This window comes from Phoca vitulina, unplaced genomic scaffold, assembly GCF_004348235.1.
Source record: "Phoca vitulina isolate PV1807 unplaced genomic scaffold, GSC_HSeal_1.0 scaffold5, whole genome shotgun sequence".
NCBI lineage: Eukaryota > Metazoa > Chordata > Mammalia > Carnivora > Phocidae > Phoca > Phoca vitulina.
Genome location: NW_022589708.1, coordinates 57815659 through 57832547, shown reverse-complemented (window position 1 = coordinate 57832547; position 16889 = coordinate 57815659). Strand labels below are relative to the sequence as shown.

The 16889-nt window shown below is 37.0% G+C and overlaps 1 protein-coding gene and 1 pseudogene across 1 annotated transcript in view; one reads left to right on the top strand and one right to left on the bottom strand.

Moving 5' to 3' along the window:
• Positions 1-1607: 1607 nt before the first annotated feature.
• RB1 (RB transcriptional corepressor 1) overlaps positions 1608-16889 on the bottom strand; it is a 152109-nt gene continuing 136827 nt past the window's right edge. The window contains exons 22-27 of the mRNA XM_032403028.1: positions 16331-16444; positions 16071-16234; positions 8848-8878; positions 6433-6575; positions 5866-5915; positions 1608-3759 (exon numbers count right to left, since the gene is read on the bottom strand). Of these exons, the coding sequence (XP_032258919.1) occupies positions 3686-3759; positions 5866-5915; positions 6433-6575; positions 8848-8878; positions 16071-16234; positions 16331-16444 (576 nt within the window). The 3' untranslated portion in view covers positions 1608-3685. The remainder of the gene's footprint in view (positions 3760-5865; positions 5916-6432; positions 6576-8847; positions 8879-16070; positions 16235-16330; positions 16445-16889) is intronic.
• LOC116631652 lies at positions 13109-14238 on the top strand (annotated as a pseudogene).

Sequence of the window (16889 nt, the reverse complement as noted above, 5' to 3'; positions counted from 1 at the left end):
TCCCTGCTCTGCGGGAAGCCTGCTTCTCCCTCTCCCACTCCCCCTGCTTGTGTTCCCTCTCTCGCTGTCTCCCTCTCTGTCAAATAAATAAAATCTTTAAAAAAAAAAAAATACACACACACACACACACACACACACTTTGCATGAGATGAACAGATTCTTGCTTCCCCACTCCTTGTCTCACAACTGTCTCTGTTTCTCGGACGTGCTATTATCGTTCCTCAAGCACACAGGCATATTGCCACCTCCAAGCACTGGCTTTTCTGCTCTGTGGACTGTTTTCCCGTCATTGTACAACTTACTCCCTGGCCTTTTCCAGGCTTTGCTCAAAGGTCACCTCAGGAAGTCTCTCCCTGACCACCCTATTTTACATTCTTAAATTCCTTTCCGATCAGCACTCCCTATCCTCCTTGCTATGTTTTTCTGCACAGCGCTTAATACAATCAGACATACTATTGTTTATTCACTTGCTCCCTGTCCCTGAAACTACAATTAGATGGGAAGCTCCACAGAGATAGGGATCTTAGGTTTATTTACCCATTGCTGTATCCCTCGCATTTAGAGCTGTGCCTGGAACATGGTAGGTACTCAGTACATGACATATTAAAAGAGGAAGAGAATATTTATTATTTGTTTCCATATACTTGGAAAAATATGCAAAATACATTCTTTTTTTTTGACTACATATGGGCTTCTTCTAGGTGCTAGAGCTCTGAGATCAGCCAAACTGATGCTTCCCATCTGAGGAGGGAGGTTGATGCAGGGATGAGTAGACAGGCAATAGGCATGTTAAGGCAGATCTAACATTAGCAGTAGCAGCTGGTTATGCCCATACCCAGTGTTCAAGAAAGATTAATGCCTAATATTGGCAAAAAGAATGAGCTATTTGGAAGTTTAATGTATGTTCATCTAAAATAATTACCATAGAGTATGTGCTCAAAAATTGTTGAATTAATCAATGAATGTGAAAGTCCTTTCTGCAGAATCATGAATGCAATTTCTGTTTTATGAATGTATCCTTTGAGACATATTTAATAAATAAGCCTTATAATTCTATCTGAAAAAAAAATAGGCATGTTAAGGCAATTTCTTATGGTGATAAACACTGTTACACTTTTGAAGGAGAGTAACATGATGATACAGAGTAAGGGTTTTAGCTGGTGTGGTCAAGGCAGGCCTCTGAGCTGATGAGCCCTGAAAGACTGGAAGGAACCACCTATGCAAACTTATGGGGGAAGAGCACTCCAGACAGAAGGGACAGCAAGTAGAAAAGCCTGAGGTAGGGAGAGGGTTGTGAGGAAAGGTCAGCATGGCTCACGCACAGTGAGCAGGGAGAAAGTAGCGTGAGAGGAGATGCAGAAGCAGAGAGAGGACACTTCCCAGGCCATGGTAAGGAGTTTGAATACCTGAGTAGCAATGTGAATCCATTTATATTTTAAAGGGATCATTTTTGCTCTTAAGCTGAAAGGTAAAGAGGAAAGAGAGGGAACATGGAGACCCGTTAGACGTCTAAAACAGTGGTCTCAACAAAAGCAGATAAATGACTAATCTTAGGGTTTTGGCTTGACCAAGTAAGTGGTTGGTAAAATTGGGAAAGACTAGGGCAGAAACAAGGTACTTTTGTTTGATTTTGGTTTCTATTTTGAGGATTCAGGGGGTGAGGGAAGACAGTGAGACTCAAGAGTTCTCTTGGCTATGAGGGCTCTGACCTCCATGAAGAGGTCAGGCTGGGAAATAAATCTGGGGATCATCAGCATATGAAGCCAATTAAAGGTTAAGAATGGATGAGACACCAGGAGAGAACTCAGATATAGAAGAGAATATTAAGGCACTTGATACAAAGAATACATCAGACCATTAAGACTCTTAGCAACTAATTTATTTTAAAATAAACTATTAACTGTAGAAAATAGTAACATAGCAATTTTAAATGTACAGTTTTAACCAATACAAAAAAGCGATAAAGCAGTATCTGAAGCCTTATGTAAGAAATCTCAATACAGGATCTCTGAAGTCCTAAAATTCTGGCACTAACTCTAACATGAGCTTTCATTAGCAAAAAATCCAGAAATATGGTAGCCCTTGACCTAAAAGCTAACTGATTTTTATGATATTCATGCAAAAATTAATGAGGAAATGGGAGAAAGCTTCCTAGTGCCTTGTTATAACTGCCAAAAATAAGTTTGAAACTTAACTGAGCACAAAATAAAATTTCATTTTCTAACAAGTAAGACCAGATTTCTTTTTAAAAAGAACTCTGAGTTTAGACAAAGTGATTTTCCTAAAAGCTAGCTGATGCTACCTTAAATATCACCTACTTTAAATTATACCATCTCTAAATAAGTTAATCACACAAGATAGTTTAAATACACCTTTAGGTGTCAGGGGAAAGCGCCTCTTTTTCTAACACAGCTGTTTTCATTTGAAGCTTTTGCACAAAACCAGATAGAAACATGAATGCCTAACCCAAAGACCTTTGATTACTTGCAATTTTCGAGTAGAAATGATGTGGCTTTGAATATGCCAGTGTTAGACCATACTGACTTAAAAAAATAAAAGATAAATAGACAACTGCCAGTTCAAAAGATACATGGAAGACATGTACAATTCCAGAGAAAACACCCCTTCCCAAATTTAGGAGGGCAGAATAATTGCTGAGATGCAATTAGACAAACCTCTAAGAAAGAAAAATTAAGGCTCCTATAGTTAACAGTCTGTTTGTGGAATAAAATTGTTTTATATCTTGATTCTTCAGGACCCAGAAACATCAGAAAGTGCACTTGGGATGTACTGTCTTAGGGCCCCAGTCTCTAGCAAAGCTCTAGCTGAACACTTGATTTTCCAAGTACTAGATGGTTACTTCCTGAATTCAGTGATCTGAATGGTATAAAAACCAAGAGTACTATTAATAACCCTCATTTTTAAAGCATGAGTTGGATGAAGAAAAGAATCAATAAATTCTTACAAGTCCTGAGGTATGAAATCTGCATCAGTAGTATGACATCATTTGTTTATACTTTGTTTTCTGCTTGTGTTTAAAAACTAAAATTTATAAAACAAGCACACAGTACATCAGATTCCATTAGTAAACTAAAATCTAATGTGTAAAAATTAGTGATTTTTTTTTCTAGTTTCTAATATCTGTTTTAGCAGAAGAGTTCAGGATCATTTGGGTGAAGGGGGAATAGTCAGCCAAATTGCATTTGGAAGACAGGACACATATTCTAAGGGCGTTCGTGTTAAATTAAAAAAAATATATATAAATATAAATTAATAAAAATAATAGCAAACATCACATACATGCCACAAGAAAAGACAAAGTACTCAAATAGGCCTGGGTTGTTCGGACCGCCACTCCCAGGGCATCCTCCCCATTTGTAGAGCAGAGCAATTATACTTTGGAAATGGAAACATCCACTACAAATTTAAATGGCAGTATTTACACAAGATTTTTAATCTTGTGCAATAACAAGTATATTCTACTGACTACGACATTGCAAGTGGCTTAGGAGTCCCCTGCACGCACACCACACGCAAGCCCGTGCGCACACTGGATATCCACCGAAGAGCTGAAGATAGGTATTCAATGCGGCCGTAAACAGAACCTGGGAGAGTCACACAGTGGGATCTGTGAGAGACCAGGAGGCCAGAGGTGTGCTCGGTGCCCACGGGGGTCAGAGGACCCTCATTTTTCTTCCCTGTTTGAGGTATCCATGCTATCGTTCATTTTCTGCTTCTGCATTCGTGTTCGGGTAGATGCTGGAAAGAGGATGAAGAAATGTCAATAGCACTGATGGCGCTAGGTAAGTTGACAAAGGGCTGCCATAAATGTTACTCTTGTGCCAAATCGATGGAGTTCAGGGCCTGGCAAAGCAGTGGCTTCCAAATTTTTTATCATGAATTCTTTTCCAAGCATGTACCACTAAACTTGTCTGTGTATATGCATGCCATTTATGTTTGTGTCTACATTATAAAACACACAGAGCCCAAACAAACATGAACAACAGATGAGATAAAAATAGAGATTCTAATATTTTCTCTATGTACCCAAAAGGCGGCCTCATATACTCCCAGGTGTGCCCAACTTTGCAGACCACTGCTGCAGAGATGCTGAGGTTGAGTTTGGCCCTGGGGCAGAGCAGAATGCCGGACTGGCCCAGAATGGTCCGCTGAAGGGAGTGGTACTCTTCCGAACGCAAGCAATCCTCTTGTGCTTGGGGGTGCCTTGCAAAGCCATCAGCTCATGGCTCACTTAATTTCGACGGGAACATCGTATAAGTACAGTATTAATTACAACATAGACAAAACCAGAAAACTTCTTTTAAGTTATTTAAAAATTCTTAACTTGACTTTAGTGGTAGGCAGAAGCTCCTCATTTCAAAGTAGCACAAATTCACACTTGGAAAAGAAAGCAAAGACGAATTCTAAGTCTTCCCCCTCTGCCCAATCTAGCACTGTGTGATGGCCGTTTTTGAATGCCATCCTTTGAAGAAAAGTGAAGAATTCCTTAGCCCTAGGGGTTTAAACTCCTGCTGCTTCCCTCCAGTTTGCAGCCGCATCCAGGCCCTGAACTCCAGCCAGGCACCAGCATCGGGAATTCACCTCATGGCCGGCCAAGTGCGATGCAAGCTGGAAAATGTACCCATCACAGCAACTGAACTCTTCTCTAAGAAAACATACATATTTTTACAGCTTTCTGCTCCTTGTAAAATGCATATTTGTGAGTTTCAAAATGCTTCCAAATGTTTTCAAGGCCTCATTCTGGTCAGAAACTTTCTATTTTCACGTTCTGAGCAGAAATGCCACAACTACTTCAGGGTTGAAACAGAAGTGGATCAGTCGATGTAAAATCCTAACAGATTCGTTATAACCAAAACATGTAAACTCTTGGTATAGTTAGTGTTAATTGTTCTCTTCAAAATAATATACATAGGAATGGTTTAAAAAAATCAAAAGCATTCTTTTAAATACTTTATACTTTAAATACTTAGTATTTAGGGGCACATGTTTAGAGAAGCCCCTTTTTAAAAAGTCACATTTCAACTGGTATTGTTCTTACTGATAAGTCTTATGACCTAGGAATAACAGTTTTAAATCTTATTATCTCCAAAGTACTTGTCTTCTCTCCCAGGGCCAGCTATTTTTCCTGTCGATGGGTCTGGCAGCAGATGATCAGGAAACATCAGGAAAAGTCACACTCGCTACCACAGCTCAGTCCCTGGGACAGCCCGGGGGTGGTCAGTATGTGTCTGCCTTCTTCTTAAAGTACTTTCCATCTATTCTACCTGGGTTAATCTTGTATCGTCTTGGAGTAGCTTGGGATAGAATCCCATTTTCTGTGTAACTTGGAAAATGATTTGGCAATGATCTGGAGCTCTTTATCAAAATTCTGATTTCCGGTAATGGAAAACTTTTGTTTGACATTGTTTTAAAACTTGCAAACAAGAGAAGTTCAATAACAGAATAAAAAATTATTCTTCAAATAAGGATGATGATGTTCCTATATGCTAATTTTATAAAACCTTTCCCTATATCCAACACTTTTAAAGAGTTCCTCATCATAGTTTTGCTCTACTGAGGTATTTCTAACCACAGCCATTCATGCTGAAAATGTGGTTTCACTTCTTAGTATTCCTGCACTAGAGATTTTAGAGAGGGTAAAGATGACCTTCATTTTGCATGATACATTTAATCCACAAATGTCTGTGGGTAAAGAGTACATTCTTGATTGGATTACATTTTAAGTGCATAAGTGAGTGTGCTAATTTAGGGAATTATATGTATTTATTCCTTTAAAACATGAAAAGGCTTTTTGCAATACAAACAATGGTTTCATTTATGTAGGGTGAAATGGTAAGTACTTACTCATTTCTGCCAGTTTCTGTTGAAATTTGGATTCCCCTGGGAGATGTTTACTGCAGATTTAAAAAAGGGAAGATATTTCATATGTATATGTATAAATGGAAAACTCAAATTTTCAATAACTATGGTGGTTCCAATGACTTATTTTATACTCTTAGTGAGTAGCTTTTAATTTCAGAGGTTTATAAACCATCTAAAATACAAACCATCACAAATTTATAATCTTTTACATTTTGTCAGTGATTCTTATAAAACACCGTAGTTTTTTTCAAGAGTAAGCATTTAAAAATCTAATGTTAATCATAACAAAATTTTATTAATGACTTTATTAAAAAAAGATTAAAAAATATCAGATTGTTAATATCTGATATGTTTGATGAATTTCAGTAGATAGTATATGATTTAACGGTGTTAAGCTTGGGATATATTCCTATTTTTTTGGGCAATCTTCACACTTTCCAAATAAAATTGGTATAAAAGGGTTTGGTGGAAGTTAGGAGCAGAGCCGGCACTCTGGCTTCTCCACGGGACCAGCTCAGCTACTGAAAAACATTCAACAGCTGTTCCTACCTTCCATCTGCTTCATCTGATCCTTCAATATCAAAGCGTAGTTTTTTCAATGGTTTAGGAGGGTTGCTGCCTTCAGCACTTCTTTTGAGCACACGGTCGCTGTTACACACCATCTGATTTATTTTCTGGAACTTCTCAGAAGTCTACAAATTACAGAATTATTTATTTTAAATCATTAAATGCCAGCATTTTGTAGTTAGCAACCCTTAACTGTAGTTTGAGGGGTATCAAAAATCAGGCAGAGGTAATATCTGCATTTTAATTTTCTGCTTCATTGCACCAAATGAGATATGGAAAAATCTTAGAATCAGTATAACTACACCTAACTCTGCCCCAATTAAATATCTCCCTATCTCTCCCTATGAGCTCCTCCCCTTCCTCCAACAACTCTGACTACCACTCTGAAAATCCTGGTTCCTCATTTTTGGAACTCACCCACACACAAAACCAGGGCTACTTCTCAGAAGCATGTAAAGTTGGAATGGCTTTCTAGAACCTTGTGGGTTTTGTTCGTTTGTTTGAGGGCATAACCAGAAAGAATATCACAAGAATCTAATAAGAAGTGAAATGTCTAGTCAATCATAATTTTGGACTCACTTTATGGATATTATGTTGACAAGTCATATAGTTTATATATTTTAAACCATTACTGATACAGTATTTATTGAAATGCTAATTCATAGTTTTTTAAATCAAATATCAAAAGATTTCGAGTCATTATTACTAGAGATGATTTGAGATCTATATATCTTGAGGGAGAATCTTATCACAGCAAAGTAAAGAAAGCTTTGGTAATAAATACCAAAGAGGACACAATACCTTATTTCATCCAAGGACAAGCACATGGAAAAATTCTATTTCTTATTTATCTACTTTAGAACTGGAGTTGAGGGGGTTACCTCAGGGATGTGTATGAGTATGTTCATCTGAACTAAAAAGTGAAACCAGACTATCGGTAGAAATTAGGTCCGATTTGACTGACTGATTTGACAGTGAGATTTAGCTTTACTAATTAAGCTTTCTTTTCCAAAAATTAAATGGGGCAATTTTCTTTTCTTTTAAGATTTTATTTACTTATTTATTTTAGAGACAGACTGTGTGTGCTCATGAGCAGGGGGGAGGGGTAGAGGGAGCCAGAGAGAGAGAATCTCAAGCAGATTCCAAGCTGAGTGTAGAGCCCGATGCAGGACTCAATCTCACAACCTTGAGATAAGGACCTGAGCGGAAATCAAGAGTCAGATGCTCAACTGACTGAGCCACTCAGGTGCCCCTAAATGAGGTAATTTTCCAAAAATTAAATGCAGGGGTGCCTGGGTGGCTCATTCGTTAAGCGTCTGCCTTCGGCTCAGGTCACGATCCTGGGGTCCTGGGATTGAGCCCCACATTGGGCTCCCTGCTCGGCAGGAAGCCTGCTTCTCCCTCTCCTACTCCCCCTGCTTATGTTCCCTCTCTCGCTGTCTCTGTCAAATAAATAAATAAAATCTTTAAAAAAGTAAAAATAAAAAAAATAAAAATTAAATGCAAAAACAGGTTTTGATGGAAATAAGTTTAGAGCACATATATAATATGAAACTAGATTCCTGTGTATGTATTAAATTTATGATAAGATTTTTAGTTATCAGCTTTAAAATATGTAAGTTCATATAAAATTTTCTCAATTCTTTTAGAGGTTATTTCAAGCAGAAAAGTTTGAGGACCACTACTCTATATGTATCCAGATCCAACCCTACTTACGTGGTTCCACATGTCCTTTGTGAAGCCTGACAGCTGCAGCCTACCTTGAGCTAAATGTCACAGCATTTACTATTTGTAACATACATTTTAACACCCAGTCTTTTAGTATACAAACTATTATCTTTCTCTAGTTATATTTGGGGCAGTGGGGTAGGCAGACTCTAGAATGGGTCTCACTAATCCTCACCTCCTAGTTTTTACATTCGTGCAATCCTCTCTTCCCCGAGTGTGTAGGTTGGACCTAGTGTGACTTGCTTCTGACAAAAGTAGGACAAAAGTGATAGAACATCACTTCCAGTGTTAGTTACAAAAGGACTGTGACTTCCATTTTGCTCTATACCTCCCTCTTTCCCTCTCTCTTCTTGTTCTGAGGGAAGCAAGATGCCATTTGTGAGTAATGAGTGACAAGGAACTGATGGCTTAGAAAAATATATGTAACGTATTATATAATCTCAAAGGATGTTTAGAAAACCACTTTGAAATTCACCAATTAGGAGTATAACTTGAAATTAAATCTGATTTGAAAATAAGTCTGCGATCGATCTATCTTCTAAATTCTATGCAACATGCCTTGCTGAGGTGTTTGCATAATAGTATTTGTCAATTCAAGTTACAGAAATCTGCAATTTCTTTTATGGTTACAGTGTATGCCCTTATATTTCATAGAAAGAAAATACTCACCCCAAATGATTCACCAATGGATACTAAGATTCTGTCAAGATAAAATACAAATTAGTAATGAAGATCATATATACTGTGCAGAGATGAACATATATCATTCTGAGCTATTAGAAATACCAAATCAAAGGTCTGCTCTACCCTAGAACCACAACAAAATTACAGTCATTAGGGGCTTATTCTAACAGTGCTAATCTAATCAGGCACTGAGCTGGTCTTTTAGATTTTTAAAGAATTACATGTTTGAAAGAACGTGTTCTGCCACCGTCCGCATTTAAAGAAGGTAAAGGAAAATTTTAAGTTTACCCATACTCAATTCTTCGTAAATCAATGGGTAAGTAATCAATTAAAATTTCACATTTCCTCATTAAAAACTCACATAACAATTAGCAAAAAATTACAGTATTAATAATCAGAATTCTAATTAAGATCTCTGATATATAGTAAAGTCTACTTATCATATATCCTAGAATCGGAAATCTATTATTCTGCTTGTCCTTGTTTGAACCATATAATTTATGTTCTTTTGTTTTTGAGTATAGCTGACACACAATGTTACATTAATTTCAGGTGTACAACAGAGTGATTCAACAAGTTTATACATTATGCTGTGCTCGCCACAGTGTAGCCACCATCTGCCACCATACATCACGACTGCAGGATCACTGACCATTATCACTAGTATCACTACTCATTATGTTGTACCTCTTATTGCCCATGACTTATTCATTCCATAACAGGAAGCCTGTATCTCCCACTAACCTTCACCCATATTGTCCATCCTACCCTGCCCTCTGGCAACCATCAGTTTGTTCTTCGTATTCATAGGTCTGATTCTGATTTTTGTTTATTCTTTTTTAAATCATATGGTATTTGTTTTTCTCTGACTTATTTCACTTAGTGTTATATCCTCTAGGTCCATTCATGTTGTCTCCAATGGCGTGCTCTTATACTTTTTAATGACTGCATAATATCCCCTTTTATATATGTGTATATATATTTAGTGGCTGCATAGTATTCCCTTGTATGTATGTGTATGTATATATATCTAGATATATATATCACATCTTCCTTATCCATTCATACATCAGTGGACACTCAGGTTGCTTCCATATCTTAAATACTGTAAATAATGCTGCAGTAAACATAGGGGTGCATATATCTTTTCAAATTATTGTTTTCACTTTCTTTGGGTAAATACCCAATGGTGGAATTATTGTATCATATGGTATTTGTATTTTTAAGTTTTTGAAGAACCTCCACACTGTTTTTTATAGTTGGCTGCACCAATTTACATTCCCACCAACAGTGTATGAGGGTTCCTTTTTCTCCATATCCTCACAAACACTTATTTCTTGCCTTTTTATTCTAGTCATTCTACAGGTGTGATATCTCACTATGGTTTTGATTTGCATTCCCCTGATGATTAGTGATTTTGAGCATCTTTTCATGTGTCCATTGGCATCCATATGTCGTCTTTGGAAAAATGTCTATTCAGATCTTCTGCTCACATTTTAATTGGATTGTTTATTTGCTATTGAGTTATAGGAGTTCTTTATAAATTTTGAAAATTAACTCCTTATCAGATATGTGGTTTGCAAATATTTTCTCCCATTCATTAGGTTGCCTTTTCATTTTGTTGATAGTTTCCTTTGCTTTTCAGAAGGTTTTTATTTTGATGTAGTTCTACTTGTTTATTTTTGCTTTTGTTTCCCCTGCCTTAGAAGACATACCTAGAAAAAATGTTGCCATGGCTGATGTCAGAGAAATTACTGCCTATGATCTCTTCTAACAGTCTTATGATTTCTGGTCTCACATTTAGGTCTTTAATCCATTTTGAGTTTATTTTCGTGTATGGTATTAAAAGATGGTCCACTTTCATTCTTTTACATGTAGCTGTCCAGTGTTCCCAGCACCATTTAGTAAAGAGACTATCTTTCCCCCCTTCTGCTTTGGCATAGATTAATTGACCATATAATCATTAGTTTATTTCTGGGCTCTCTATTCTGTTCCATTGATCTGTGTTTATTTTTGTGCCACTACCATGCTCTTTTGATTACTAGGTATACTTTGATACTGAGGTATATCGTGAAACCTGGGATAACCTCCAGTTTTGTTCTTCTTTTTCAAGATTGCTTTGGCTATCTGGGGTCTTTTGTGGTTTCATACAAATTTTAATATTATTTGTTCTAGTTTGTGAAAAATGTTGTTGGTATTTTGATAGGGATTGCATTGAATCTGTAGATTGCTTTGGGAAACATGGACCTTTTAGCAATATTAATTCTTCTAATCCATGAACATGGAATATCTTTGCATTTGTTTGTGTCATCTTCAATTTCTTTCATCAATGTTTTATAGTTTTCAGATACAGGTCTTTTGCCTCTTTGGTTAAGTTTATTCCTAGGTATTTTATTCTTTTTGGTGCAATTGTAAATGGTGTTGTTTTCTTAATTTCTCTTTCTGCTACTTCAGTATTAGTGTATAGAAATGCAATAGATTTCTGTACATTAATTTTGTATCCTGAAACTTTACTGAATTCATTTATTCTAGTAGTTTTTTGGTGGAGTCTTTAGGATTTTCTATGTATAGTATCATGTCATCTGTAAATAGTGACAGTTTAACTTCTTCTTGACCAATATGGATGCCTCTCATTCTTTTTTCTTTTCTGATTGCTATGGGTAGGACTTTCAGTACTATGTTAAATAAAAGTGGTAAGAGTAAAAATCCTTGTCTTATTTCTGATCTTAAGGAAAAAGCTCTCAGTTTTTCACCATGATGTTATCATGTGGGATATATGTTGATAAGCTGTGCGTTTTTCATATGTAGCCTTATTATCTTGAGGTAAGTTTCCTGTAAACCTGCTTTGTTGAGAGTTTTTATCATGAATGATGCCGAGTTTTGTCAAATGCTTTTTCTACATCTATTGAGATGATCATATAATTTTTTATCCTTCGTTTTGTTGATGTGGTGTATTACACTGACTGATTTGTGAATATCGAACCACCCTTGCACCCCTGGAATAAATCCCACCTGCTCATGGTGAATGATATTTTTGATATATTGTTGAATGCAGTCTGCTAATATTTTGTTGAGGATCTTTCCATCTATGTTTATCAGGGATACTGGCCTGTAGTTTTCTTTCTTTCTGTTTTTGGGGGGGGTATTTGTCTGGTTTTGGTATCAGGGTAATGCTGGCCTTATAAATGCATTTGGAAGCTTTCCCTCCTCTTCTATTTTTGGCAATAGTTTGAGGAGAGTAAGTATTAATTCTTTTTTAAATGTCTGGTAGAATTCACCTGTGAATGCATCTGCCTGAACATTTATTTTTTGATTACTGATTCAATTTCATTACTAAAAATCAGTCTGTTCAGGTTTTCTATTTCTTCCTGATTCAGTTTTGGAAAATTCTATATTTCTAGGAATTTATCCATTTCTTCTAGGTTGTCCAATTTGTTGGCATACAATTTTTTGTAGTAGTCTCTTATAATCCTTTGTAATTCTGTGATGTCAATTGTTACTTCTCTTTCCTTTCCAGTTTTATCTGGGTCCTTTCTCTTTTTTTCTTGATGAGTCTAGCTATAGGATAACCAATTTTGTTTATCTTTTCAAAGAGCCAGCTCTTGGTTTCATTAATTTTTTTTCTACTATTTTTTTAGTCTCTATGTCATTCATTTCTGTTCTGATCTTTAATTATTTCCTTTCTTCTACTCAACTTGGGCTTTGTTTTTCTTTTTCTGGTTCCTGTTGGCGTAAGGTTATGTTATTTGAACTTTTTCTTGTTTCTTGAGATGGGCTGTATTGCTATATATTTCCCTCTTAGAACTGCTTTCACTGCATCCCAAAGATTTTGGACCATTTTGTTTTCATTTTCATTTCTCTCCATGAATTTTTTGTTTCTTTTTTGATTGCTTTGTTGGCCCACTGGTTGTTTAGTATCATGTTGTTTAATCTCCACATGCTTGTGATTTTTCCAGTTTTTTTCTTGTGATTTATTTCTAGTTTCATACTGCTGTGATTGGAAAAGATGCATGGCATGATTTCAATCTTCTTAAATTTATTGAAGCTTGTTTTGTGTCCTCATATGTGATCCCTTCTGGAGAATGTTCCATGTGCACTTGAGAATAATGTGTATTCTGTTGTTTTTGAATTGAATGTGCTATATATATCTGTTATGTCCATCTGCTGGAAAGTGTCATTCAAAGACACTGTTTCCTTATGGATTTCCTGCCTGAATGATCTATCCATTGATGTAAGTGGGGTGTTAAAGTCCCTTACTATTATTGTATTACCATCAATTTCTCTCTTTATATCCATTAATATGTGCTTTATGAATTCAGATGCTCTAGTGTTTGGTATGGAGATCCTTACAAGTGTTACATCCTCGTGTTGGATTGCTCCCTTTATCATTATGTAATACCCTTCTTTGTCTCTAGTTACAGTCTTTGTTTTAAAGTCTATTTTGGAGTTGCGCCTGGCCCAACAACTCCTCATGGCGGTGGCGGCTGCTCGGCCCCGGCGTGGTGGTGACTGAGCTGCGAGCCTGGCGGGGCCTGCGCTGAGCCCCGGTCCCACCTCCGAGTCCCCCCTGCCGGCTTCGTAGCCCTGATGCTGCGCGGGTGCTGAGCCCACCCTGGCCGGGACAATGGTGAAGTACTTCCTGGGCCAGAGCATGCTCCGGAGTTCCTGGGACCAAGTGTTCGCTGCCTTCTGGCAGCGGTACCCGAATCCCTATAACAAATATGTCTTGATGGAAGACACAGTGCACCAGGAGGTGACCCTGGACCAGAAACTCCTGTCCCGGCGTGTCCTGACCAAGACCAATAGGATGCCCCACTGGGCCGAGCGACTGTTTCCTGCCCATGTTGCTCACTCGGGGTACATCCTGGAGGATTCTATTGTGGACCCGCAGAACCAGACCATGTCCACCTTCACCTGGTTCATCAACCACGCCGGGCTGACGGTTGTGAAGGAACGATGTGTGTACTGTGTGAACGCTGATAACAGCGGCTGGACCGCAATCCGCCCGGAAGCCTGGGTCTCCTCTAGCTTATTTGGTGTCTCCTGAGCTGCCCAGGAATTTGGTCTTGCTGGGTTTAAAAGCAATATGGCCAAGACTATGAAGGGCCTTGAGTGCATCCTGGCCAAGCTGCAAGGTGAGGCCGCTTCCTAAACCCTCGTTGAGACAGCCAAGGAAGCCAGGAGAAGGTGGAGGAGACGGCACCGGCAGCCACAGAGAAGGCCAGAGACCTTGCCGGCAAGGCGGCCAGCAAGCGGCAGTGACAGCCCCTGCGGCAGCACCGTGTGGAGCCAGCCCAGGCCCTGGTGCAGGACACCTGGCCACCCGGCACAAGTCCCTCCACCCTTCCCCCCTTGTACTTCATTATTAAAAGTCAATTTCCAATAAATAAATAAATAAGTCTATTTTGTCTGATGTAAGTGTTGCTACCCTAGCTTTTTTTTTTTTTTGCGCTTCCATTTGCACGGTAAATGTTTTTCCATCCTTTTACTTTCAGTCTGTATGTGTCTTTACGTCTAAGGTGAGTTTCTTGTAGGCAGCATATAGGAGGGTCTTGTATTTTTATCCATTCCACCACCCTGTATCTTTTGACTGGAGCATTTAGGCCATTTACATTTAAAGTTATTATTGATAGGTATGTACTCAATGCCATTTTGTTCCTTGTTTTCTGGTTGGTTTTGTAGTTATTCTCTGTTCCTTTCCTTTTCTCTTGCTCTTTTTCTTTGGGATTGATGAGTTTCTAGAGTTTGTTTGGCTATCTTTCTCTTTATTTTTTGTGTATATATCATAGATTTTGAATTTGTGGTTGCCATGAGTGAACCATATAATTGTTTTTAATAATAAAGCTGAAAAACAGCATTAGCCTCACATAACAAGGATATGATCATATGCACACGGAACTAGTAGATATATTTTACTGTACTCCAATTCCTTGATAAGTGGACATCATTCTATATATATTTGATTAAGCAGAATATCTAAATATGCTGGATAAATAGAATGTTAAGATGCTCTCTTAATGCCTGATCAATGATTTATCAAGATTTTGAGAATATGATTTTTTTTGTTAAAGAACCTCAACTGAGAAGTGATTTCACTAAGTTTGGCAAGTAGCCATCATCGTAAGCATAATATGGATCAATTATCGTTACCTAAGTACACATTTTCATGTGGCAATATGGGACTGTGTAAATTAAATATACATGGTGTATTATCTTAGCAACTGAGAATGTAAGTTGTAGATATCGTATACAGATACTATAAGAACACCAAATAAAAGATGGTCCAGGGGTGCACAAGAGGATTTATATCACTTGCCAATTATTTTCTACTTTATCTCTTCCTGTAGAGTTTCAAATTTTTACCATGAGTGTGCATTATTTATATAATTAAACACCCCACACAAATGTTTTCTAAAAGGCTAATATCTCCCCTTGTCCCTGTTTTTCTTGCCCATTAAGTATAACTCTATGAGCTGACAATTTGAGGAGATGAGACATTAACTGTACTAGCTAATCTGCCTACCACTCTGTACAAATAAGGTCAGTTCCAAACATTCCATGATAACATATAATAAGTCAATGGAAGCACTTCAAAGCCACAAAGCACTTGTGGTTGGATGTGGAAGATAATATAATGATTTGTAGTTGCACAGAACCTTTCATCTAGGAATTTAAAACAGCTTCATACTCATCATCTCCCTAATCCACAGCACCCTTCCAAAGTAGACATGACACCTGCCCTAGGTAATGTAAGGAAGCTGCAGGCAGAATTAGGATGGACTTCTAAAGACTTAATTTACAGTCATCTACATTTAATCAGTCATCTACATTTTTATAACAAAGCAAGATGAACAGGTTCACAGAGTTTACAGGACATTCAATAAAACTACAGAATAAAAATTCTTAACCAAAAGTAATCTACTTTGCTTAGCAGACTGGCTGCTTACAAAAAATATGAAAGTGATTTTAAACCTACTACAAAAATTGTTCTTTGTTCACAAAAGAACAGACCCCAGCAACCAGGAAAGTTGAGGACTAAATTTGTAAACCCACTTAAGTAAAAAGATCATTTTTCTTTCCTGCCAAATTCCTATCATGTCACTTAATGTAAATAAATATTTTTTAAGTGAAGAAAGCTTTATATTTTTGTGCTTGGATCAAAATAACCCTCTTACTCTTTGCCCCTTCCCTAAGGAGAAAACACAAACCTTGATCTTGGAGTCATTTTTGTTGGTGTTGGCACACCTTCTGAAATTTTATATGGATTCTTCAGGGGTGATATATAGATGTTACCCCCAGGAATCCGTAAAGGTGAACTAGAAAACTTGTAAGGGCTTCGAGGAATGTGAGGTATTGGTGACAAGGTAGGGGGCTAGGGCAAAAACAAAAAGTAGATTATTTTTTTAATGTTTTAGTAAGATCCATTTTATAATTAGATTTTCCCAATCAAAGGATACTTCCAACATACCCTGGTAGAAGCATACTGCAAAATATTTGTTTTCAGTCTCTGCATGAAGACCGAGTTATAGAATACTATAATGGAATCATACTCCTCTTCTCTGATCAAAACACGTTTGAATGTCTGAGAAAGAAGAATAAAAACACCTGTTAAATGAAAATCTCTTTACATTTTCTTTTTTAATAGATCATATTATTTTTTAACAGTAAGAATTACATATTACACAGGAAAAAATAATCTGAAAAAGTCTTCTTAGGTTTGGATTATAGCTGCACTACCAGAAGTGAAATGTCACAGATTTTTTTTAAGTATATATACATGTAAAAATTTATTACAAATATCCTGTTTATTGCAAGGATGCAGTATTCCTTATTAACTTTATAATATGAATTTGGATATTAAAGTGCTTTACCTTTCTAATTCCATTTAGTTACAAATAATTAACCAGTAATACAAAGGTAAAAAAATTGATACGTGAATTTACATAAAAAGGTCAGAATATATGATCTAATTAATGACTTATGTTATCCATATTATAGATATGGATATATCAAAAAAAAACCTTACC